This window comes from Pleurodeles waltl, chromosome 2_2 (genome assembly GCF_031143425.1).
Source record: "Pleurodeles waltl isolate 20211129_DDA chromosome 2_2, aPleWal1.hap1.20221129, whole genome shotgun sequence".
In the NCBI taxonomy this organism is placed as follows: domain Eukaryota; kingdom Metazoa; phylum Chordata; class Amphibia; order Caudata; family Salamandridae; genus Pleurodeles; species Pleurodeles waltl.
In genome coordinates, this window is record NC_090439.1 from 1059458614 (window position 1) to 1059483470 (window position 24857).

Sequence of the window (24857 nt, forward strand, 5' to 3'; positions counted from 1 at the left end):
TGACTGCCTCCTCTTCTCATTATTACCAGCGTTGTTTTGGCTGGGAGGAAACTCAGGGGTTTCTGTTGATTTTTTTTCACCTAGTTACTGGTTGTTTTGTTATGGGCTCCCAGATGTTTCTGGGGTGGAAATGTGGGGTTGGGGAGTTATATTTTTTTGTTTCAGATGTGTCTTGCATCGCCAACCCAATTTCTCCTGCATGCATTCTTTGAGCACATCCCCATAGCAAACTCTGTTGAATTGCTTACCACCCTCTCCTGGAATGTTAATGGCCTAAACAAGAAGATCAAATGTGGGGCTGTATTCCAATTCCTTAAGCACCATTCCTCTCTGGTCGTGCTTTTGCATGAGTCCCACTTGCTTGGCAATCACTGCCCCATCCTGCAAACAGGAAGGTTAGACTCTGGTCTACCATGCAAGATATACTGCCACCTCACAGGGCATGGCCATCCTTTTATATAAATGGCTCCCCCTGCTTGTCGCAAGATCTCATTGTAATGCCCTGCGCTAATTTGCCCTTGTGGAGGGAATATGAAGGGTGTCCACTGGATGAAAGCATCCATCTACACCCCCTTCCACGCTGGTGTCCCCTATGCTGCAGGTGCTTGCACCTTTACTCCTTCAATCCTTCTCTGGCCCCACCTTTCTTGGGGAGACATCAACTATGTGCTGGACCCCAAGATGGAATTCCAACAACTCCTCTGAATTCCGCACTTATGACTTGTCTGCATGGGCCTCCTCCTTGGCCCTCTCTGATATATGGTGCCAGCTTCATTCCCAGGCCTAGGACTATCCCTTCTACTCCCACTCTCATATCTACCCCACCCGGCTTGACTTCCTTTCCATACCCTCCATGGATGCAACTGAATTAATTGATTCCCACATCATACCCTGTGCACTGAAAGACCATGCCCCAATCACCCTGACCCTCAAGTCCTTCAGGTATCAACAGTTACACCACTGGTGCCCTAGTCCATGGTGGCTGACAGATGCCACCTTTTCTGAGTTCCTCTGGACCCAAAACTCCAAATACTTCAACACCAAAACACTCAGTCACTTCTTCCTCCACTCTATTGGAGGAGCTAAAGGTATTCTTTCAATGCCAGATAATATCCTACCAAACAGCCACTCGGACCCACAGACTCAGCAAGGTTGTATCCCTTGACACAGACAGGCAGGGTCTGGAGAAACCCAATCCGGTGGCTGAGATTGCTATCCGAACTTTCCTCAAGTTGCTGGGACTTATTGACTTCCGCTGGAAGTTTATAAAAAATAGTCTTCCCTCCTGACTGCTCCTCTGCTCTCAATGTATGAGGAATCATTGAGGGTGGGCAGACTCCCGTATGACCTCTGGGTGGCAACTATCTCTGTTATTCTTAAACTGGGGAAGCCCTCTGAAGATTGCGAGTCGTACAGCCCTATTTCCGTCCTAAATATGGAGTGTAAAATGCTAGTGAAAATGTTGGCAAACCAGCTGGTGGTCATCACCTCCCTAATTCACCTGACCAAAACAGATTTATGCCAGGCCACAGCATGCGCTACTGCCTCAAGCGGGTACATCATGAAATTGTCATGTCTGAAGGCAGCTTGGACCGTCAAACTCTCATTTTGATTGACTTCGAGAAGGCTTTCACCATGATTTGTTGGCAATTTGTATTCCGCCTGTTGGAATGCATGAACTTTGCCCCCACTCTGCTGGGTCCAAATGCTCTATTCTGGGCCCTGGCTAACATCCACGTAAACTGATGACCTCTCAGATCATCCCTCACAGATCATCCTGTTGGCACGAGGCACAAGACAGGGCTGCCCCCTGTCACCTCTTTTATTTGCACTGGCATTGCACCTCTTGGAAAATGGATCCGACGTGATGCGCAACTCATCAGATTTAATTTGCCAAATGATCATGAAGATTGAGTATCGCTCCATGCAGACAACCTGCTAGCCTATCTACCTCTGTCCCACGTCTCTTATGAGTCTTACAAATTTACACTGCAACCTCAGACCTCACTGTGAACTGGCCCAAATCTACCTATGTTCCCCTCCGCGAGGATATGAAGATATGAGGGCGAAGACTCTGTTCCATTGGTCCTTTGACCACTTTGAAAATTTGTAGTTGCACATTGCCCTCTCCAGACAACAGATTTGAGTTCCTTAAAATGGTGCCACTGGTCACCCGGTGTTGGACCTGGCCCTTTTTTATAGGGTCATCCCCAAACTTTTTACCTCCTTCCTCCTATTTTTTCTGACCTGTTGTTGTTGGCTTTTGAACTCTGAGCACTTTACCACTGCTAACCAGTGCTAAAGTGCATATGCTCTCTGTGTAAATTGTACTGGTGATTGGTTTATCCATGATTGACATATATGATTTACTATTAAGTCCCTGGTAAAGTGCACTAGAGGTGAACAGGGCCTGTAAATCAAATGCTACTTGTGGGCCTGCAGCACTGATTATGCCACCCACATAAGTAGCACTGTAACCATGTCTCAGACCTGCCACTGCAGTGTCTGTGTATGCAGTTTTAAACTGTAAATTCGACTTGGCAAGTGTCTGCACTTGCCAGGCCTAACCCTTCCCTTTTCCTACATGTTAATCACCCCTAAGGTAGGCCCTAGGTAGCCCCATGGGCAGGGTGCAGTGTATGGTTAAGGTAGGACGTACAATAATGTGTTTTATATGTCCTGACAGTGAAATACTGCCAAATTCGGTTTTCACTGTTGCAAGGCCTATCTCTCTCATAGGTTAACCTGGGGGCTGCCTTTAAACATGATTAAAGCGTAGCTTCCCTTTGAGAGTAGATAGACATGTGGAGTTTGGGACCTCTGAACTCACAATTTAAAAATACATCTTTTAGTAAAGTTGGTTTAAAGATTGTGTGTTTGAAAATGCCACTTTTAGAAAGTGGGCATTTTCTTACTTGAACCATTTTGGTGACTCTGCCTGTTTGTGGTTCCCTGTCTGGATTAGTTTGACAGTAGGGCTGTTTGCACCTCTCTGCAGACAGTGACACAAAGAGGTCTGGGGTGTAGCCTGCATATTCCAATGAGCCATCTGTGCTAGGAGGGAGAGGAGGGGAGGTCTCTCGCACCTGAAAGGGCTCTGCCTGCCCTCACACAATGCAGACTCCAAGCCCCTGGTGTTTGTCTGGGTCCTTGCCTGGGCGAGGCAGGATTTCACCATCAAGTGAGACTTTCCTTTGAAGTAAGCCTACTTCAAAGGCCAAAATGGGTATAAGAAGAAGACCCAAAACCACAGACTTTAGACACTTCTTAGGATCGAGACTCTACCTCACAGACACTTCCTGGAGAAGAAACTTGTAACCAGAACCTGCATCCTGACAAGAAGAACTGCCTGGCTGCCCAAAGGACTCACCTGACTGCTTTCTGTGGAGGACTGCTACCTTGCTGTTGCCCCGCTGCCTTGCTGCTCCCTGGCTGTGGTGAAGAAGTGCTCTCCAAGGGCTTGGATAGAGCTTGCTTCCTGTTCTCTGAAGTCTCAGGACCAAAAAGACTTCTCTCTTGCAACTGGACTCCTTGTGCATTGAAAATTCGACGCACAGCTTGCTAAATATGACGCACAGCCTGTCCTGCGGTGAAAAATTCACCGCACGCCGAACCGGGGCGACGACGCTCAACTTCGCAAGGAAAAGATCGACGCAGCACCTGCGGTGCGACCAGAAGTTCGGCGCACGCCCCACCAGATCGACGCACAGCTGACCTGGGACGACGATGCCCGACTTCCAGAAGGAAAATTGACGCAGCGCCTGCCGTGAGGGAGAAATTTTCCTGCACTGCCCACCGGAACGATGCAGAGCTTGTCACAAGCTCAGGATTCCACGCACAGACCCTGGGGCGTCTTAAAACCGCCCAACCCGAAGAGGATCCACGACTGAGCGCCAGAAATCGATGCCCAGCAATCCCTGCTTGGAAACTAAACAACGTATTGACCGTGTGCGGCCCGAGAAATCGACGCACACCCGTTTGATTCACCGCTTCTCCTCCTCTGCGGCCCTTTATAGAGATTCTTTACGCGAACCAGGTACTTTGTGCTTGAAAGAGACTTAGGCCCTCATTCTGACCCTGGCGGTCGGTGATAAAGCGGCGGCCAAGCCGCCAACAGGCCGGCGGTCTAAAATATGCAATTCTGACCCTGGCGGGAACCGCCAACACAGCCCGCCGTATTAACACTCCGCCCGCCACGGCGGTACAAACAAACAGCGCGGCGGTCCCCGCCAACAGCCAGGCGGCAGACAATGTACCGCCCACCCTATCACGACCCACCAATCCGCCACCTTTTCCGGGGCGGGAGCACCGCCGATAAGAACACGGCGGAAACAGACTACGAACGGGAAAACGCTCACCTCTACGCACTCCACGCGAGATTCCGGCAGTATGGAACCAGAGTTGCAGGTCATCCCCGCACTCCTATACCTGCTCATATACCAGGAGCATGCCCGGCGGCGCGGAAGACATCGGTGAGTACTGCACCTACGACACAGGGGAGGGAAAAGATTACCGGCACACACCCACCCACCCACACCCACTACAACACACACATCAATGCATTCCCACAGATCACTGTCACAACCCACAAACCACCCCCCTCCGAAATAATGCAAAGACCAAAAGAAGAGATCATAAACGGGCAGATATATTGAAATATGTTCACCAGTAATCCCAATAAATAAATAAACTATGTACAAAATATACACAGCTACTAAATGTAGTCCAACCACTGTCCGTGGATCACAGGGGTCCTGTGCAAAGGGGCAAGGCCCAGTCCCACGACAAGAACTCCACGGAGAGAACACTGCAGGGGCATCAGAAAGAAAATAGGACAGGCACCTCAGGGGGAAGGGAAGGGGGGCACCTCAGCCACTTGAGTACACGACGCCAGATCCACAAGGGGACTCCATGACCACTGGGCTATCCTGGGGAGTGCTAAGCCACAGTCCATACAGTCCATACAGTGGGTGGCCTGCCCACTGGGCCATCCTGGGGAGAGCAAAGCCACAGTCCAAACAGTCCATACAGTGGGTGGCCTGCCCACTGGGCCATCCTGGGGAGAGCAAAGCCACAGTCCATACAGTCCATACAGTGGGTGGCCTGCCCACTGGGCCATCCTGGGGAGAGCAAAGCCACAGTCCATACAGTCCATACAGTGGGTGGCCTGCCCACTGGGCCATCCTGGGGAGAGCAAAGCCACAGTCCAAACAGTCCATACAGTGGGTGGCCTGCCCCCTGGGCCATCCTGGGGAGTGCAAAGCCACGGTCCATACAGTCCATAACAGACCCCACTGCCACTGGAGGAGGCAAGTTGGCCAGAGGACATCCTGCAGCCCTGCCCGAGATAGATCCTGCCCTGCCACGTCTGCCAAAGGGCCAGCGGTTCTTGCCTTGAAGGGCCCAGTTCAGCGGTTCTGGAGACGGCGGGGCCCAGTTCAGCGCTCCTTGCCTTGAAGGGCCCAGTTCAGCGGTTCTTGAGACGGCGGGGCCCAGTTCAGCGGTTCTGGAGACGGCGGGGCCCAGTTCAGCGGTTCTTGAGACGGCGGGGCCCAATTCAGCGCTCCTTGCCTTGAAGGGCCCAGTTCAGCGGTTCTGGAGACGGCGGGGCCCAGTTCAGCGCTCCTTGCCTTGAAGGGCCCAGTTCAGCGGTTCTTGAGACGGCGGGGCCCAGTTCAGCGCTCCTTGCCTTGAAGGGCCCAGTTCAGCGGTTCTTGAGACGGCGGGGCCCAGCGGAGCGGTGCTTGAGACGGCGGGGCCCAGTTCAGCGGTTCTTGCCTTGAAGGGCCCAGTTCAGCGGTTCTTGAGACGGCGGGGCCCAGCGGAGCGGTGCTTGAGACGGCGGGGCCCAGTTCAGCGGTTCTGGAGACGGCGGGGCCCAGTTCAGCGCTCCTTGCCTTGAAGGGCCCAGTTCAGCGGTTCTTGAGACGGCGGGGCCCAGCAGAGCGGTGCTTGAGACGGCGGGGCCCAGTTCAGCGGTTCTGGAGACGGCGGGGCCCAGCGGAGCGGTGCTTGAGACGGCGGGGCCCAGTTTAGCGGTTCTGGAGACGGCGGGGCCCAGTTCAGCGCTCCTTGCCTTGAAGGGCCCAGTTCAGCGGTTCTTGAGACGGCGGGGCCCAGCGGAGCGGTGCTTGAGACGGCGGGGCCCAGTTCAGCGGTTCTGGAGACGGCGGGGCCCAGTTCAGCGGTTCTGGAGACGGCGGGGCCCAGTTCAGCGGTTCTGGAGACGGTGGGGCCCAGTTCAGCGGTTCTGGAGACGGCGGGGCCCAGTTCAGCGGTTCTGGAGACGGCGGGGCCCAGTTCAGCGTTCCTTGCCTTGAAGGGCCCAGTTCAGCGGTTCTTGAGACGGCGGGGCCCAGCGGAGCGGTGCGTGAGACGGTGGGGCCCAGTTCAGCGGTTCTGGAGACGGCGGGCCCAGTTCAGCGCTCCTTGCCTTGAAGGGCCCAGTTCAGCGGTTCTTGAGACGGCGGGGCCCAGCGGAGCGGTGCGTGAGACGGCGGGGCCCAGTTCAGCGGTTCTGGAGACGGCGGCCGGTCTATGGCCAACTGCTCATTGCCTGGTGGTGCCCTCCTGGGCAGCGGGGATGGTGCTCCTTCAATGCCCACCTGGGCTGTGGGTGGTGGGGCCCTCCTGGCCAGCTGGGCTGGGTCCTCCCTGGGCAGCGGCTATGGGGGTGGTGGGCTCTCCCGGGGCAGCTGTGCCGGTTCCTCCCGGGGCAGCGGCTATGGGGGTTGTGGGCTCCTCCTGGGCAGCAGGCCTGCTGCCTGACCTCTCCGACTTGCTGCCCTTGCCCTCCTTAGTCGTGGGCCTGTGGCCCTTTCCTCCCTTTGGAGCTGTGGCTGGTGACTGTCTCTGGGTGGTGTCCGGGGGGGATGTAGAAGGCGGGCTCCTGCGGCGCCCCTTCCGCCTTCTGCTCCTCTTCCCAGGGGGTGGGCTGGCTGTCCCCTTGCTGCTGGGCGAAGATCCAGACATGCGGGCTGGCGGGCTCCAATACCCCTGCACCCTTGTCAAGGGGGCTGAAGGGCTGGTGGTGGCTGAGGTGCTCTTCTTACCCCGACGAGAAGGAGGGGGGGGCTCAGGGTCAGGAAAGAAGTTAGTAGTGGCGAGGAAGAGTTTCTTGGGACAATGGAGAGTGGTAGGTACAGTGGGAATGGGAGTGGAGGGAGAGGATGTGGTTGTAGGTGAGTCACGTTTGCTGTCTTTGGGTGCAGGTGCAGGAGGGATAGGCTGTCGTGAGGTGGATGGCTGTTGGGTGGGTGGGTGGCTGCGTTTGTGTGGTGTGGAAGAGGGGGTGACAGACACAGTGGGAGAGGACACAGGGGACGTGTAAATGGCAGTGGGGGTGGTGACTGCACGTGTGCGGACTGGAGTGGAGGGTGTGCTGGTGATGGAAACACTGGCTGATGGTGAGGTGAATGGAGGTGTGAGTGTAGACGTCACAGGGAGGGAGGAGGGAGACGAGGAGGTGGGGGTCACAGAGGTGGTAGTGACTGTTGGCATGTCTGCATCGGAATGTTGCGTGTGTGAATGTCTGCGTGATCTGTGGTGCTTATGTTTGGATGAGCTTCTCTTGGGTGTTGAGGTGTGTGCAGGCTGGTCTGATGGTGTGGGTGGGACAGGCAGAGGAACAGGAGACTGGGAGGAGGGAGTTAGTAGAGGGAGGCAGGAGACAGGGACAATGGCTGCCATCAGTGCTGAGGCCAGAGCCTGGAACGATCGCTGATGGGCAGCCTGACCCGAATGAATGCCCTCCAGGTACGCATTGCTGCGATGAACCTCCCTCTCCACCCCCTGGATGGCATTCAAAAGGGTAGTCTGCCCAACAATGAGCGTTCGGAGGAGGTCAATGACCTCCTCACTGAGGGCAGCGGGGGTAACAGGGGCAAGGCCTGAGGTGCCTGGGGCGAAGGAGATGCCCGGCTTCCTGGCAGAGCGGGCACGGGGCGAACGCTGAGGGGCTGCTGGGAGGGCGGAGATGGTGCGCTGGGTGGCGGCTGTACCTGTAATGGCGGGGGGCACGGATGGTGCCACCCCCGCAAGGGAGCCCCCTTCCGAGGACGTGTCCGTGTCGCTGCAGGCTCCAGTCGTCCCCGTCATGGAGCTCCCCTTGCCCTCCGTCTCACTGGTCCAGTCTGACTCTGTGGCATGGCCCTCCTGGGCCATGTGAGATGCAGCTCCCTCCTGCCCCGATGCCACTTCTCCTCCGCCTGATGATGCTGATGCACACAAGCACAGAAAGACAAACAAAAAGGGGGGGGGAGAGAGAAATAAAGGGATATTGAGTACATGGATCTCCGGTACAGTTAGCGGACATGACAGACACAGATGCCCCCTGCACTAAGTTGCGCACTTGGGGTCCGCTACGCATTCCGTGGAACATGCCCTACACGCCTAGAGTTGACAACTGCACCCATGGATGACACGGCCCAGGGATGGCTGTACTGACAAACTACTGAGGGTGGTGGCTGGGGACACAGGGGCTTACGGGGGTGCCCAGCCTACAGATATCGCCCTGGCCTAGGGGGACCCCCAGCCCTCCTCCCCCACCCAGACACCTCCACTGCGCGACAACAGAGTAGATAATGCTTGTACTCACCCCCTTGTGTCTGCTGTGCTGCCCTCACGCGCCCATCCAAATCAGGGTAGGCCACCGCCAGGATCCGGAACATCAGGGGGCTCAGTTGACGGCAGGCACCCCGCCTACGTTGGGAGGCCATCCCCAGCAGAGACTCGGCGGTCTTCTTGGTCCCGCGGCAGATGTCCTCCCACCTCTTGCGGCAGTGGGTGCCCCGTCGATGGTGGACCCCCAGGGTCCGGACTTCCTTGGCGATGGCACGCCAAATCCCGATCTTCTCATGGGCGCGGACCTATGTGACACGTACAGGGAGGGAGAAATACCACGTTCAAGTTTGTCAGCATTTTCCTTGCCAGTGGCCCAACGCCCCCCATCCCCGCCAGGCCCCCCGCCATGCCCCCCGCCAGGCCCAACATGCCCCCCATCCCCGCCAGGCCCCCCGCCAGGCCCCCCGCCAGGCCCAACATGCCCCCCATCCCCGCCAGGCCCCCCGCCAGGCCCAACATGCCCCCCATCCCGCCAGGCCCCCCGCCAGGCCCAACATGCCCCCCATCCCCGCCAGGCCCCCCGCCATGCCCCCCGCCATGCCCAACATGCCCCCCATCCCCGCCAGGCCCCCCGCCATGCCCCCCGCCATGCCCAACATGCCCCCCATCCCCGACAGGCCCCCCGCCAGGCCCAACATGCCCCCCATCCCCGCCAGGCCCCCCGCCATGCCCAACATGCCCCCCATCCCCGCCAGGCCCCCCGCCATGCCCCCCGCCATGCCCCCCGCCAGGCCCAACATGCCCCCCATCCCCGCCAGGCCCCCCGCCATGCCCAACATGCCCCCCATCCCCACCAGGCCCCCGCCAGGCCCAACATGCCCCCCATCCCCGCCAGGCCCCCCGCCAGGCCCCCCACCATGCCCAACATGCCCCCCATCACCGCCAGGCCCCCGGCCATGCCCAACATGCCCCCCATCCCCGCCAGGCCCCCCGCCATGCCCCCCGCCAGGCCCAACATGCCCCCCATCCCCGCCAGGCCCCCCGCCAGGCCCCCCGCCATGCCCAACATGCCCCCCATCCCCGCCAGGCCCCCCGCCATGCCCAACATGCCCCCCATCCCGCCAGGCCCCCCGCCATGCCCCCCGCCAGGCCCAACATGCCCCCCATCCCCGCCAGGCCCCCAAGCCAGCCAGTGGCCCCAAATCCAGATTGAATTAAACTCACTTGTTGGTCTGGAGGACCGTAGAGTAGCGCATACTGGGGGAGGACCCCATCCACAAGTTTCTCCAACTCCTCTCCAGTGAAGGCAGGGGCCCTTTCCCCAGGCGCAGCAGCCATTGTCCCTTCCAGACCGAGGTCACAGCAACACTTGCAGTATAGGTCCTCTCCTGTGAAAGTTCAAGTCGCAAGTGGATAAGTAGATAGAAAATGGCGGTCACGTCCGCGGCGGTGCGTACCGCGGCGGTGCGTCCCGCCACCGTCGGCGCCCTTCGCCATTGGCTCCTGAAACCCATAGGCTTCAATGTTAACCAATGCGGCTTCGCGCCGCGGTCTTCGCCCGCCGCCCGCCGCGGTGTGCCACGCCAGCGCATTGACCTCACATCCCATTGTCACACTTCACAGGTCAGGCAGCCGCCATTTCCAGGGCCCACATGGCTCAATTTCAACTGCGTCACACAGGCCTAGGCCTTGCATAGCCACTCAGACACGCCATTCACTGCATAGAGAATCGTTTACTGTGCTAGCTGTGAGTACGTACCTGTGGGTTGCTTGACTGTGTGCTCCATGTTGTCCTTCCTAGGCACCGTCCGCTGGGTTGGGCGAGGAGACGGATGAATCCTCCCGTGTACCGACCGCTGGTGGACCTGTCGACAATGGAAGAACGCCACATTATCCTGACCTACCGTCTTAACCGTGCCCCTATCCATGAACTGTGTGCCCAGCTGGAGCCCGACCTGATGTCCCCCATCCGCCAACCCACAGGGATTCCCCCTCTGGTGCAGGTCATGTCAGTACTCCATTTCTTGGCAAGTGGGTCATTTCAGACAACAGTGGGAATTGCTTCTGGGATGTCTCAGCCCATGTTTTCGAAGGTGTTATCCAGAGTGTTGTCTGCCCTGATGAAATCCGTGAGGAGCTACATCATTTTCCCTGAGGTGGGCGAATTGGCTACAGTGAAGGGTGATTTCTACGCCCCTGGACATATTCCCAACGTAATTGGTGCCATTGATGGGACCCATGTGGCTTTGGTTCCCCCAAGAGACAGGGAGCAGGTGTACAGGAACAGAAAAAATTACCATTCAATGAACATCCAGGTGGTGTGTTTGGCTGACCAGTACATCTCGCATGTAAATGCCAAATTCCCAGGGTCAGTGCATGACGCCTACATCCTCAGGAATAGCAGCATCCCTTACGTGATGGAACAGCTACAGAGACACCGTGTATGGCTAGTGGGGGACTCTGGGTACCCCAACCTGTCGTGGCTACTGACCCCAGTAAGGTATCCCCGGACCAGGGCAGAGGAACGGTACAATGAGGCCCATGGGCGTACTAGGAGGGTGATCGAACGCACCTTTGGCCTCCTAAAGGCCAGGTTTAGGTGCCTGCATATGACAGGTGGATCCCTAATGTACTCACCTAAGAAGGTGTGTCACATCATCGTGGCCTGCTGCATGCTTCACAACCTGGCTTTGCGCCGCCAGGTGCCTTTCCTGCAGGAGGATGGTCGAGACGGTGGTGTTGTGGCTGCGTGGAACCTGAGGAGAGTGACGAGGAGGAAGACGACGGGGCTGAAACAGACAACAGGGACAGAATCATTGAACAGTACTTCCAATAGGACACAGGTAACATTTCAAAGATAATTTAGTAAATGTTAACTACTCTCCTGCATCTCTGCTGCCTGTCTATTTGCCCCAGTGTATGATGACTGAGTTTTGGCTTTTCCCTCCCTATTTCAGATCTGGGGTCCCCACTACGAGTCCTGTGCTTCGTTTCCCCATGGACTACAGCTTTGTGGCAGCTGTTTGTTGACTTCACCATGTACAAGGACATATTTGCACTGTCATGTCAATTACAATATATTGAAATCACAGCCAGACTCCAGATAGTTTTGTGCAAAATTGGTGTTTATTTAAGTGCTCAAAATGGGATGGGTGGTTTCAAGTGGGTGGGGGCTATGGTGAAGGAATGTCCATGGCAGAGTCCAGAGTAACAGTCACACAGGTGCATTGTCCAGAGGCCTGTGGAGAGATGGAGCATGGGCAGTTCAAGGATGGACAGGGTGACAATGTGGGACAGTGGGATGACATCAGATGGTATCCATTGCTGGCGGGGGTCTTGACATCCTACTCTGTCTTCTTGCGAGATCTCAGGGCCCTCTTGCGGGGTGGTTCTTCTCCTGCAGGAGGTGGGGGTCTGGTGGGCGGCTGCTGTGCGGGGGCCTCCTGTCCACTAGCGCCGGCGGAGGTGGTTGGCTGTTCTTGGTCCAGGCTAGTGGCAGGGGCCCTTGGGTGTTGTTGAGTGCCCGCCCTGGTGTTGACGAGGTCCTGCAGCAGCCCTACCATGGTAACCAGGGTGGTGTTGATGGCTCTGATGTCCTCCCTGTACCCCCGATAGTGTTCCTCCTGCAGTACCTGGATCTCCTGGAACCGGGCCAGTACCGTCGCCATCGTCTCCTGGGAGCGGTTGTATGCTCCCATGATGGTGGTGAGGACCTCGTGGAGAGTGGGTTCCCTGGGCCCGTCCCCCCCTGTCGCACAGCTGCCCTCCGAGTTGCCCTGTTTCCCTGGGCCTCTGCCCCCTGGCCGGTGTGCCCACTACCACTGCCCCCAGGTCCCTGTTGTTGTTGGGGTGGTGGGTTATCCTGGGTGCCCTGTAGTGGTAGACACACCGCAGATTGACGCGCCCTGGAGACAGAGGCATGGGCCCGCTGGGTGGGAGCTGTGCTGGTGTTCCCAGAGGGGTTTGGGGCTGTAGTGGCCTGGGCCTGTGTGAGGGGAACCGACTGTCCAGAGGTCCCCGATGGTCCGGGCTGGTCATCGGTGTCCAGGTCGACAGAGCTGCTGTCATCGCTGACGGCCTCTTGGGTGGGGGGTGTGGAGAATTCTGGCCCCTCCGCCGCGGTGTGTTGACGGTCGGGTCCTGCAGGGGTATAGAGGTATGGTTATAGTTTCAATGTGTGGCATATGGGTGTATCTATGGGTTCTCGTGTCCCCAAGTGCTGGCATTCGTGTGTGGGGGCTTTGGTGAGGGTGGCTTGTGGGGGGGATGTGTATATGCATTGGGCATGCTTTGGTGATGGGTGTCCATGCTTAGTGGACGCATGCAGGCCTAGGTTTTGGGATGTGTGGGTTGTGATGGTGAGACATTGGCGGGGAATAGGTGTGCTGGGGGTGGGGGTGAGGATGGTGGTGGGGGTGAGGATGGTGGTGGGGGTGAGGGTGGGGGTGAGGATGGGGGTGGGGGTGAGGGTGGGGTTCGAGGATGGGGTGAGGGTTGGGGTATGATTTGGCATGCAGGTGGGGGGGAAGCAGTGGTGAAGCTTCAACTTACCAGTATCCATTCCTCCGCCGACTCCTGCGAGGCCGTCAGGATGCAGGATGTTCAAGACTTCCTCCTCCCATGATGTGAATTGTGGGGGTTGAGGTGGGGGTCCTCCGCCAGTCTTCTGCACGGCGATGTTGTGCCTGGATACCATGGAACGCACCTTCCCCCGTAGGTCGTTCCATCGCTTCCTGATGTCTTCCCGATTTCTGGGGTGCTGTCCCACTGCGTTGACCCTGTCGACAATCCTCTGCCATAGCTCCGTCCTCCGGGCAATGATGGTGTATTGTATCTGTGTGCCGAACAGCTGGGGCTCTACCCGAACGATTTCCTCCACCATGACCCTGAGTTCTTCGTCTGTGAAGCGGGGTTGTCTTTGGGGTGCCATGGGGTGGTGTGTATGATGTGTGGGGTGGAGTATGTGTAGTTAAGTGTGTTGAGTGTGGTGGTGTGTGTTGTTTTGTGTGTGGATAGTGTGTGGGTGATGGTGTTGAGTGGCTGTGGCTGTTAGTTTGTGGATGCTGGTGTCTCGCTCTGGCCTTCTTTCAGAATTTTTTTGCGTAGGGGTTTGTGGGTGATGTGGGTGGGTGTTTTATATTGTATTGTGTGTGTGGGAGTGGTGTGTGTATGTGTAACAAGTGTGTGGGATTCAAATCGTCCAATGTGGCTGAGTTTTGTTCGTTTGTGTGTATTCTGACCGCGGCGGTGTGTCCCGCCAATGGAATACCGCGTTTGAATGACCGCCGCGTGGATTCGTGGGTCGTAATGGCATGGGCGTATTTCTGTTGGCGTGGCGGTGGAGGTTTGGTCACCTCCACCTTTCCGCCGCCCGCTGGTCTGGCGGTCGGTTGTGGCTGTCGGATTTTCGGTGGTTTGGCTGCTGCAGGTCAGAATGACCGTGGCGGGTTACCGCGACCGCGGCGGGATTATGGAGGATTTCTGACCGGCGGTAGGCGCCTTTTACCGCCGAGGTCAGAATGACCACCTTAGTTTGCTTTTAAAAGACTTAAGACACTCTTATATCACTTTTCAGTGATATCTCTACATTTACTGATTGCGTCTTTGATCGTTTTGACCTGAAAATATCCAGATAAATATTATATATTTTTCTAAACACTGTGTGGTGTATTTTTGTGGTGCCATATGGTATTATTGTATGATTTATTGCACAAATACTTTACACATTGCCTTCTAAGTTAAGCCTGACTGCTCAGTGCCAAGCTACCAGAGGGTGGGCACAGGATAATTTGGATTGTGTGTGACTTATCCTGACTAGAGTGAGGGTCCTTGTTTGGACAGGGGGTAACCTGACTGCCAACCAAAGACCCCATTTCTAAAACTCTGGCTAAGGGCGACATGACCCAGTGGGCTTGGTCGGTAGGGGAGCACAGTTCAAGATGATGACACTTCCGATGTTCCTCTGCACCCTGCAGAATTTCCCTTACTCCATCCCACCTGCCTTCTTCCGCTCACTGCAAACCGACGTGGTATACTTTATCTGAGTTGGAGATCAACCTCAAATCTCTTTTCATAAATGTGTGCTGCATTTCTATGATGAGGTACTGGGCTTTTCAGACCTCCAGTTACATTACTGGGCCAGCCACCTACTCCCCATTATTGACTGTTTTTTTTTTGGTTGGGGATGACCCTTCCATATAATTAGAACTCAGTGAAATAGAGCACCATAGTACACTCAACCTTCTCTATGGCCATACCATCCCTGCATATCTGCCGCCTGTTACCTGATCGATCCTGCTTGGCTGGTAGTAGGCACTATGATGGATGGGGTGGCATGGGGTACTGAAAGTGATGATGCTGTTTTGGATAAGGAACTGGCTTAGCCAAACAGCCACCCTAGGGAACTTTCGAGCATGGGACTCCATATGCATCTCCACAGTGGGGGATGTCCAGACAGGCACATCTATATGTACTTTTCAGCAATTTGTGGACGTTCACATTGCACACTAAATGCAGTTCTATAGCTTTACAGCTGCGACATGCCCTTGAAGCCTCCCTCAACTCATCAGAACCCTTCTGCCAATAAAAAACCCTGGAAGCACACCTGCTGGAATTGCAACTAGACAGAAAAAACATCTTTTGCCTGTACCACTCATTACTTAATGACACTCCTGACACTATGACTATTTTGAGGGAGGGATGAGAGGAAGCTGTAGCACACAGAGAAAGAAGAAAAAATGGGGAGAAATAAAGATATTCCTCCCCGTCGGGTCACGCTGATGCCACTCCTGAGGTGGCATAGGAATCTGACGCATTCCCAGACATGTAAATCTGGGAATGCAACAGATTCCTTCAGATTTCATGGATGGTGCATGGAAACACCCCAAGCATCACCCATAGAATGCCCCTTTCACACAGTGTGATGCATGAAAGCGGTCCATATTTACATGGCCATGAAATACTACGCAAGGTGGCATTGCGTGGCCTTGTAAATATGGGCTGGCACCCTGCCGAAACAAAGCGGTAAAAAATTACATTCCTGCAGCACAGTGTGCCACTACACCCTCATAAATGAGGCCCTCAATTCTTCGTTTTTTCCAGAAATTAACGCAATACATTTTAAGATTAAAATAGAATATTGGATATGGGCCCTCCCTTCACGGATTCACTTCTGACATCCCCCCAGGCCATACTTTTACAGCATTCCAAAGTTAACAAAAGGGGGCACAAAGAGATCTATAAAATAAATAAATAACATAGATCTCAGGTTATAATATCTGAAGGTTTGCTGTAGCAGTCGTGCAATGATAGAGTGAGATGTTACAACACGTACTCTGTAAAATATATAGACGTTTAATATGTAAGTTAGTTTAATGTTATTGCTTCCAGAGAATTTCAATGACAGTCATTTCTTCAACAGTTGCCACAACATTCAAGAAAGTAAATATACAATTTGATGTAGGAAGCAGCACTTCCTAGAGTGGAGAGTAAGGAAGAAACAACCGGCTGTGAGATACAGTGAAATTAGCAACTCTTAGTTGATTTTCTGCTGGAATGCCATGGTCAAATACTGGCAAGAAGGTTAGTGAAGAGTCTGCTATAATAAAATGTTTTAGTAGAGCTTTATCCCATAGTTTTGCATTAACTAAGGGCCGTGAATGAACCAGGAATTTGAAAATAGGTGATTTTTTTTAACTTCCATTGGGTGACAAACAGTTTTGGTAGAAATGGTCCCAAACCGAGCACTTCACCGGTGGATATTTCTAATAACATAGGAGTCTGCAAGATCCTTGATGGTGTGAGGTCTGAACACACTCTGTTGAAACAGAAAGATTCAAGCCTTGACTTGCCTGGCCTGAGCCCAGTGCTTAATTTCTAAAACAAGTTCAGGGCCTTAAGTTTTCTCTAAGGAGCACTGCCAGCACGGCGGAATGCCAGGCACAGCGCATATGTGACTACCCAATCTTAACTCCACACCATGTCACTTTCTTTTAACACCTTAAACTTCATATCACATTATCTATCTCTAGATGGTTCTTTTCTGTCTCTTTTTTTTCTTTGTCACTGTTTTAATGTATTTCTCTTCCTTCATGTCACTCTCTTTTTTGGCTTTCTCTTGTTTTGGGTTACATTCAGATAATGGATTAATGAGCTCCAGCAGATGTCCTGCAGTCACAGGCACAAATTAAGCATTTGTTGCACCCCACAGGGATACCTTAATCGGTCAGCACATATCCATTGAGAAAATATGATCAATGTAAAGCACGCAGCATGTGGTCTGCATTCTGAACTTCTCATCTAGGTGATTATTGCGGGGCTATAAACCAAGACAGGACTCCCTAGTTTTGTGTGTCACACAGTCTGGCTATGAGCCTAAAACTGTGTTTGTCCACTGACATGGTACTTTGGGGAAATCCTAGGGCTCCCTCATTGTCTTCTAGGAGTTGTATTATGCATTCAGGGCAGTTTTGCAGTTTGCACCACAGTGCACCGTTCAAAAGGTGTGCCAGGCTCAACCAGGGACAATACACCCTATTATAGAGAATATGCTGCCCCCAGGGTAGGCCTGAACTCACGCTGCCCTTGGGACAGCACACTTCAGCACAATACTGAAAGGCTGCTTCAAAGCTGCTCTGTGCTTCACAGTGCAGGCTGCTTGCAATCGGGTCAGAAGAGTGACTGCACCCCCCTTGCAGGTGGATATCTGGTTGGCCCCGTCTTTCCCACCTCCAGGACTGCCTTTAGGAAATGCACTGAAAGTGTACCACCTTTTTGTGGCACACTTTCAGTCCACCTCCTAAGGGCATGATTGCCCCCATGCCCATAATACATAATCCACCCTCACAAGATAGTGCTGGTGCTATATGTGTGCCAGGTCTATCAGTATTACGAAAGGGGATGCACAAGCATCTGCGGCCTCTTCTATAATACCATTGTTCTCTGGGGTGGGGCGCGCAAAGTGAAAAAAACACGCCTGTTATGCCCCCCGGGCACATGTCGTAATACCACCACAGGTGTCTTTCATGCACACCGTGGCATAGCAGTGGGTTTGGATGATGGTGCAAAGCACGACAGTGCACCCTAAATCATAGGCAGCTCTTTGTGCCCCTCTGTGGTGTCTGTGTCCCTATTCACGGTCATAAGAAAATAATATGACAATTCAATGATACCTTTTCCCAACCTTAAGCAATTAACTGAAAGCTTGTTTGACGCAAAATATCAAAGGTGAGTATATGAGTTTCCAAACATTCGAAATCTTTCGATGAAAGTACTCTGTTGGCTCGTCCTTAGCGAATAGGTAGATGTTTAGACATTTTTTGTGGATTTTACAACTAATTAGGAGTTGCCTTGACAACAACTTTTCATTTCGCGTGCAGCAGTAAATTAATGAACGGTTTGTTAACATTTCTCAGAAAAGCGTTTCCATATTAACCATTCCAAATTGATGTTATGATCAAACTCATTAACGTTTCTTTGACAAGATAAGATTAATTAGCAGGCACACAATACAGCCGTATTAAATTGCCTTAATGCTTTGAAAGTTAACAGTGTTTTGTGACTGTATTTATTTTTATCTTTTGGGACTGCTGAATTAATGCAGCACTTAAATAGGAAACACAGTGCAGGAAGTTCTCCCAAAGCAGTCCTTGAGCAAAGACCTTGAAAGGCGATGCAGGAGACAGGAATAATGTATGTTATTAGAAGTTATTATATATTTCATGAATACATGGGCAATATTTCGAGATATCCTGTCATGAAGAAAATACAATTTATCCTTCGCAATTTTGTAGAAAGAAGGCCAATGTGAGATTTTTCTTTAACTATTTTTAAAAGTAATCAGATTTTCAAAGCTGCAGGTTTTCCAGGCTTAAGCATTTTAGCTGTGGAGCCTTTCGTGGACAATGTGGCCTTGGATGCACTGACTAAATAAAGTAATTGATTTCCTTATGTAAGGCTATTCATAGGGATTGAGCAAATATCTGCCTTTCTTGGAATGCAAAAATAATTCCAGGAGTACTTCTGAAAATCTACCGCTATTCTGGGTTTCCATGAGTGAGCATGCGTGCAAACATTTCTATATTTGAACATATAATACTAGTATTTCTGGATGTGTAAATGTTATGCTTAAGTGCATTTGTAGTTTCAAACCTGTTTTTACTTTTGTTTTCTTCACTGGGAGAAAACATTTTCAATGGAGAAACTGCCTCTCCTGAACCTCCACAATTTCTAAGGGTGTGTCCTCCCTTTTCCTTATCTAAAACAGCTTTACTGCTGAACTTTACGAGGGTAAATCTCAAACAGTTTTCAAGGAAAATGTTCCTGGTTGAAGGAAGCAGAGAACTCCAGTGTCTAGCGGGCTGATGGTAAGAAGAAGAGTGTATGGGGGCGCGCCTGTATTTCAAGTGTGGTACAATTAAGAGAGTACATGAAGGAAGGTAGAGTGAACACTTCCTTCCCAAATAGATGACTCCACCAACATTGAGGGTTGGATGAATTAGACAAAGAGTTTTAAAAACAACCCATATGTGAGGAGACAATAAAGCCTCCTGATGTGTGAAGACTCCAGCAAACAGGGTGGGAGATTGTAGATTGCATGCCTGTTTTGAATGACCTGCAAACGATGTGAGAGATATGCCAGGGTACCAAGGAAGAGTTCCCATAGTCAAAGGGCGGGAGGCGGGGGGTTAAAGACATCTTTTTTGCTGACAGCCAAGGTCTGTGTGTTTAAGTGAGAACAAATCACAGACAAGAGCTAAATTAACGGACACCATTGTTAATGAGGCATTATATAATAATAGTATAGGAGATCGTGTCAAAGGCTGCAGATAGATCAACTAGGACCGACAAGGGCAGCTGAGCTACCCTAGTCGAATATCAATCTGAAGTCTCCTGAAACAGCAAATAAGACAGAATCATTCCTCTGCTGTGTGGAAAAGCCTGAGCGGCCTCAAATAAAGCATTTGCATTTGCTTCTAAAGCTAGGTAGTTGTTCATTAAACTCTTTCTGCAGGATTGCTGTGGGCAACAAGGACATAAGCTAGTAATTATGCAGAACCATTGAAATCCACAGTTGGTTTGCTGAGTAGCTACACGACCAGCACTGTTTTCATTTATTCGGCTCTGTTGCTGTCTTCAGAGATAGACTGCAGAGGTCTAATAAAGAAGGAAAGATTGTGTCTGATGCCTAAGTATAATGTGGTGTGGGTGGGGCGTGGTATCTAATGGAGATCCAAATTTGATGGAGTGGTGCAAATCAAGAATGTTCTTGCTAGATACCATTGAGAAATGAGAGAGATATATGGCATAAGGAAAGACTGGTCAAAAGTTAGAAGGGGGTCATGAATCCAGTGAGGGCCATTATTGGAAACCCAAAAGGGATCCTATTGATTTTGTGCCTGATTTAGATCTTAGAGGTAACGGCTCCGCTTTCAGTTTTCCATCGGAAAACCCATCTGCCTCCTTTGTGGTCTGTCCCCCCAATTTAGATGTGGGCGGCACCATAGGTGAAAGACTGCCTGAATCCCGTCAACCCCACCAGAAAGCTCCACCCACCTTGATGGCACCATTGAAAATAGTGGCTGGCGGCAAGACTCCGCCCACTGTTTCTGCCAAGCCAATCACTATGTGCCTTCCTGCCAAGGCAACTGGGACAGTGTTACCTGAGTTGGTGGATTGGAAGGGAAGTGTTGTAAAAACGTTAAATTTTTGCTGTTTCCACTTACATTTTTTAGTGGACACTACTGGACAAGACCTGATGTTGCTGCTGCCACTGGACCACAGAAGACACAGGGCCCCGTTGTCGCTATACTCAAATGTAAGCATTCTGCATTACATGTGTACGTTGGTTGGTCACTTCACTTTAGCTTGGGACTGCTGCAGAAATATACATGTCACAGTGATATTTTTAAAACTAAACTTGAAAGTCTCTTTCAAGCACAAAGTACCTGGTTTGCGTGTAAAATCTCCCCAAAGAACCGCAGAGAAGGAGATGCGTTGAAACAAAGGGGTGTGCATCGATTTCTTGTGCACACACGGCGATGCATCGTTTAGTTTTCACGCAGGGACGGCTGTGCGGCGATTTCTGGTGCTCAGTCGTGGATCCTCTTCGGGTTGCGGGGTTTTCAGACGCCCCGGGGACGATGTGTGGATTTCCTGCACTGACAGGACGAAGTCACAGGAGCTGCGTCGATTCAGTGGGCATTGCATCAAATTTTCTACCGCGCAGCAGGCGGTGCGTCGATTCCTCTCTGGAAGCCGGCTGCATCATATGCTGGGCCTTGCATCAAATTTCCAGTTGCTAGGCTGGTGTTGCATCAATCTTCTCAATGCGAAGTCGGCCTGCATTGTTCCATTTCGGCGTGCAGTGAATTTTTCACCGCAGTCCAGGCTGTGCATCATTTCTGGCAGGCTGTGCGTCAAATTTTGCCACACAAGGAGTCCTTCTTGTAGAGATGAAGTCTTTTTGGTCCTGAGACTTCAGGGAACAGGAGGAAAGCTCAATCCAAGCCCTTGGAGAGCACTTCTTCACCTCAGCCAGAGAGCAGCAAGGCAGCAGGGCAACAGCAAGGCAGCAATCCTTCACAGAAAGCAGACAGGTGAGTCCTTTGGGCAGCCAGGCAGGTCTTCTTGGCAGGATGCAGGTTCTTGTTCATGTTCCCTTCTCCAGGAAGTGTCTGAGTTGGTAGGTGCAGAGGCCCTGTTTAAATACCCAAATGTTCCTTTGAAATGGGAGAGACTTTAAAGAGTGGCTTAGAAGTGCACAAGATCCCCTTTCAGTTCAATCTTGTATGCCAGGGTCCCAGTAGGGGGTGTAGCAGTCCTTTGTGTGAGGCCTGACTACAGTCCTTTGAAATTTAAGAGTCAGGCCCTCCACCCTCCCAGCACAGGAAGACCCATTCAAAATGCAGATGTATGCAAGTGTGGCTGAGTGTCCTGTGTGAGGGGTGTGTCTGAGTGAATGCACAAGGGAGCTGTCAAATAAACCCAGCCAGACATGGATTGTAAGGCACAGAAGGATTTAAGTGCAGAGAAATGCTCACTTTCTAAAAGTGGCATTTCTAAAATAGTACTATTAAATCTAACTTCACCAGTCAGCAGGATTTTGTATCGCCATCCTGGCCATACTAAATATGACCTTCCTACTCCTTTCAGATAAGCAGCTACCGCTCAAACAATGTACGAGGGCAGCCCCAATGTTAGCCTAGGAAGGGAGCAGGCCTCACAGCAGTGCAAAAACGAATTTAATAAATGGTTGTTAGGCTCTTTGTGTGTGGACAGGACCCAATATATTCACGTGTAAGTGAAGCTGTGTCCAGCGCCTCCCTCTCATTCTGCCAGTCATGGCCTATCCAGTCGCAGCTAACCTCCCATTGTGTGTTTCTGTCTAGCAAGAATACACAAAGCCCAACTGCCAACTACACCTTTTCATGGGACCAGAGACAGACTGCAGGCATGAAATTTCTTGAAGTCGCATTTTCAGAATTACAATTTAAAATCCGAGTTCACCATAAGTGAGGAGTTTACAGTGTGAATCCAAAGAAACAAACCTAGACCAAATATCTCTTCACATTTGGAAATTACAATAATAAAATGTAATACGTCACCTCCAATGTTATCCTACGGGAGAGATAGGCCTTGCCATAGTGAAAAGCAAATTTGAGACTTTTACACTTCCAGGACATGTAAACTACACATGTACATGTCCTGCCTTTTGCCTACACAGCACCCTGCCCTATGGGTTACCTATGGCATACTTTAGGGGTGACCTATATGTAGAAAAAGAGACGTTTTAAGCTTGGCAAGTACTTTTAAATGCCAAGTCAAATTGGCAGTGATACTGCACACACAGGCCTTGCAATGGCAGGCCTGAGACAAGGTTAAGAAGCTACTTAGGTAGGTGGCACAATCAGTGCTGCAGGCCTACTAGTAGCATTTAATCTACAGGCCCTGGGTACACATAGTGCACTTTACTGGGGACTTATAAGTAAATTATATAATCCAATTGGGTATGATCCAATGTTACCATATTTAAAGGGAGAGAGCATATGCACTTTAGCACTGGTTAACAGTGGTAAAGTGCGCAGAGTATTAAAACCAGCAAAAAACAGTATCTAAAAAGTGGAGGGAGGCAGGCAAAAAGTTAGGGGTGACCGCCCTCAGGCTGTCAATTTCTCTAAAACTACTGAACGGATTTACACCAAATATCAAAAAGGGCTCATTTTAGACCTAGAGTTACCTTTCTGCCAAATTTGGTGTTATTCCATTCAGTGGTTTCTGCTATCGCTATTCAAAATCCATATGGAAAAATGAATGGGAAAAAAGTGTGTTGGGACCACCCCTTTTTCTCAGCCCCCACTTGATATATCACCCCAAAGCCTTATAGACAGATGCTGAAGTGAGTGTTGTATTTTCCTAAAACATTTCCTGAAGATTCATTAAACGGTGCCAGAGTTATTAGCAAAACAAAAAATGCATTTTCTATAGAAACAAGGTCCTAACTATAACTACCTTGTGGCGACTGCCACTAGGTAATACATATAGTGAAACAAACAAAATGAGTTCAGTTGCGTAGCAGCCCATGAAATTATATTCAAGAGAAATTGGCTTCCAGCATGGAATTGAGAGGGAACACAAAGTGTGATATACATTATATGGCCCCTTGCAGTATTTCGACCCTCAATATGAATGCCTGGATTCTTGCACGAACAAACAATAAAAGCTGAGAGCAAGGTGTTCAGAATATATTGGGTTTGATAAATTATAGTCTATTTCAATTTTGGCCTGGTATTTTCTTGGAATTTCTCTCTGGTAAATGCTGGTAGGTTTGACCTGGCCAAATTTACCCAGGAGGTTTTAGCACACAGGCCCATATTTATAATTTTTTAGCACCGCATTTGCGCCATTTTTTGATGCAAAAGTGGCTCAAGCATACAAAATATAATTGTATTTTGTAAGTTTGCATCGATTTTGCGTAAAAGAATGACGCAAATGTGGCGCTAAAAAAGTATAAATATGGGCCACAGTACTTACCCAGAGCAATAAAATTTGCACAACTCATAATTCAGATGTTTACAGTTAAGAGTTACCAAACATATTGAACTTACACAGGGCACTCGTAGTAATGGCCATAATGGAAAATAAATTAATAACCATAACCAAGGTCCATAACTGTTTTTACATTATATCTGACTAGATGCATTGATATGGATATATATATTAGCGTACAGACTTACCTCTGAGACAGCTGGCTTGCAGTAGCCTGCACCGAACACCATATTCTCTAGTGACATACTGGACTGGTCAAATCCCATTTCCTGGCTGCCTTTTCCTAGCCATGTTCCTTTTCCAGGTCGTGCAAAACTGTGAGAAAATAAACTGAGAACATTAAAGAAGAAATGAAGAAATCCATAGAAGTAAAGGTGTACTTGTGGAACTATGTGATAAATATATTGAGGGTGTGTGTGGGTGCGTCTACTTGTATGCATAAACTAACATATTTGTGTGCACTGATTTGTGTGTGTTCATATGTTGTACCTCCATATTACATAGTATGTGATTATATGAGACACTGCATTGGAAACTTTGATCAAAGTGTTTGCTGTACAACAAGGTCCAGTCTAGCATTTGAACCATCTCTCTAATTTGTGTTAAAAAATTTTACCACACCAGGCACATTTTTCCTTCAGGTAAAACACAGCAAATAAAACTGACACATATATAAAAAAATATGTTTTGACGTGTGGCTGCTTGCAACAAGGGTCTGTGCAATTGTAGCCCCCAGAAGTTACATATGGCTGTATATTATTAAAAAATAAGCATATACCTATTGAAATATACTAGTTTATGTGAATATATGTTACCCTAGCCGCAAAGCAATAGGGCAGTCCACACCAGTTGATGGAAGTAGACTGGATCAAGAGATGCTAAGGGACCGGTCAAAAAGTAGGTTATTAAAATGATAATGGATATCTTTAGCAACCTAATAAACACAGTTCTATGAGAAACTCTGCTAGATTCCCTCATAGGTGTGACACATGCGGCAGACAATTCCCAGGAGAAATATGTGTTAAGTTCTAGCAGTACCATCACTTTTAAAGCTAAGAAAAAAACAAAATAAAATATACAAATCAAATAAAAAAAAAAACCATTTAAAATGACAACAAAACAATTAAAATCAAATAAGGGGAACAAGGACCATTACCTTTAAAGGTTTTGAGGTAAAAAGCACCAAGCAATTGCCTGGGACTGAGGTGCTATTTCAGATTAACAATATTGGGGAGGTGGCGACAGCTAAA

The 24857-nt window shown here is 50.8% G+C and overlaps 1 protein-coding gene across 1 annotated transcript in view; it reads right to left on the bottom strand.

The window, feature by feature from the left end:
* Positions 1-24857, bottom strand: part of FAM135B (family with sequence similarity 135 member B) — a 1130658-nt gene that overhangs the window by 150523 nt on the left and 955278 nt on the right. Inside the window, exon 8 of the mRNA XM_069220795.1 lies at positions 23796-23922. Coding sequence (XP_069076896.1) covers positions 23796-23922 — 127 coding nt within the window. The remainder of the gene's footprint in view (positions 1-23795; positions 23923-24857) is intronic.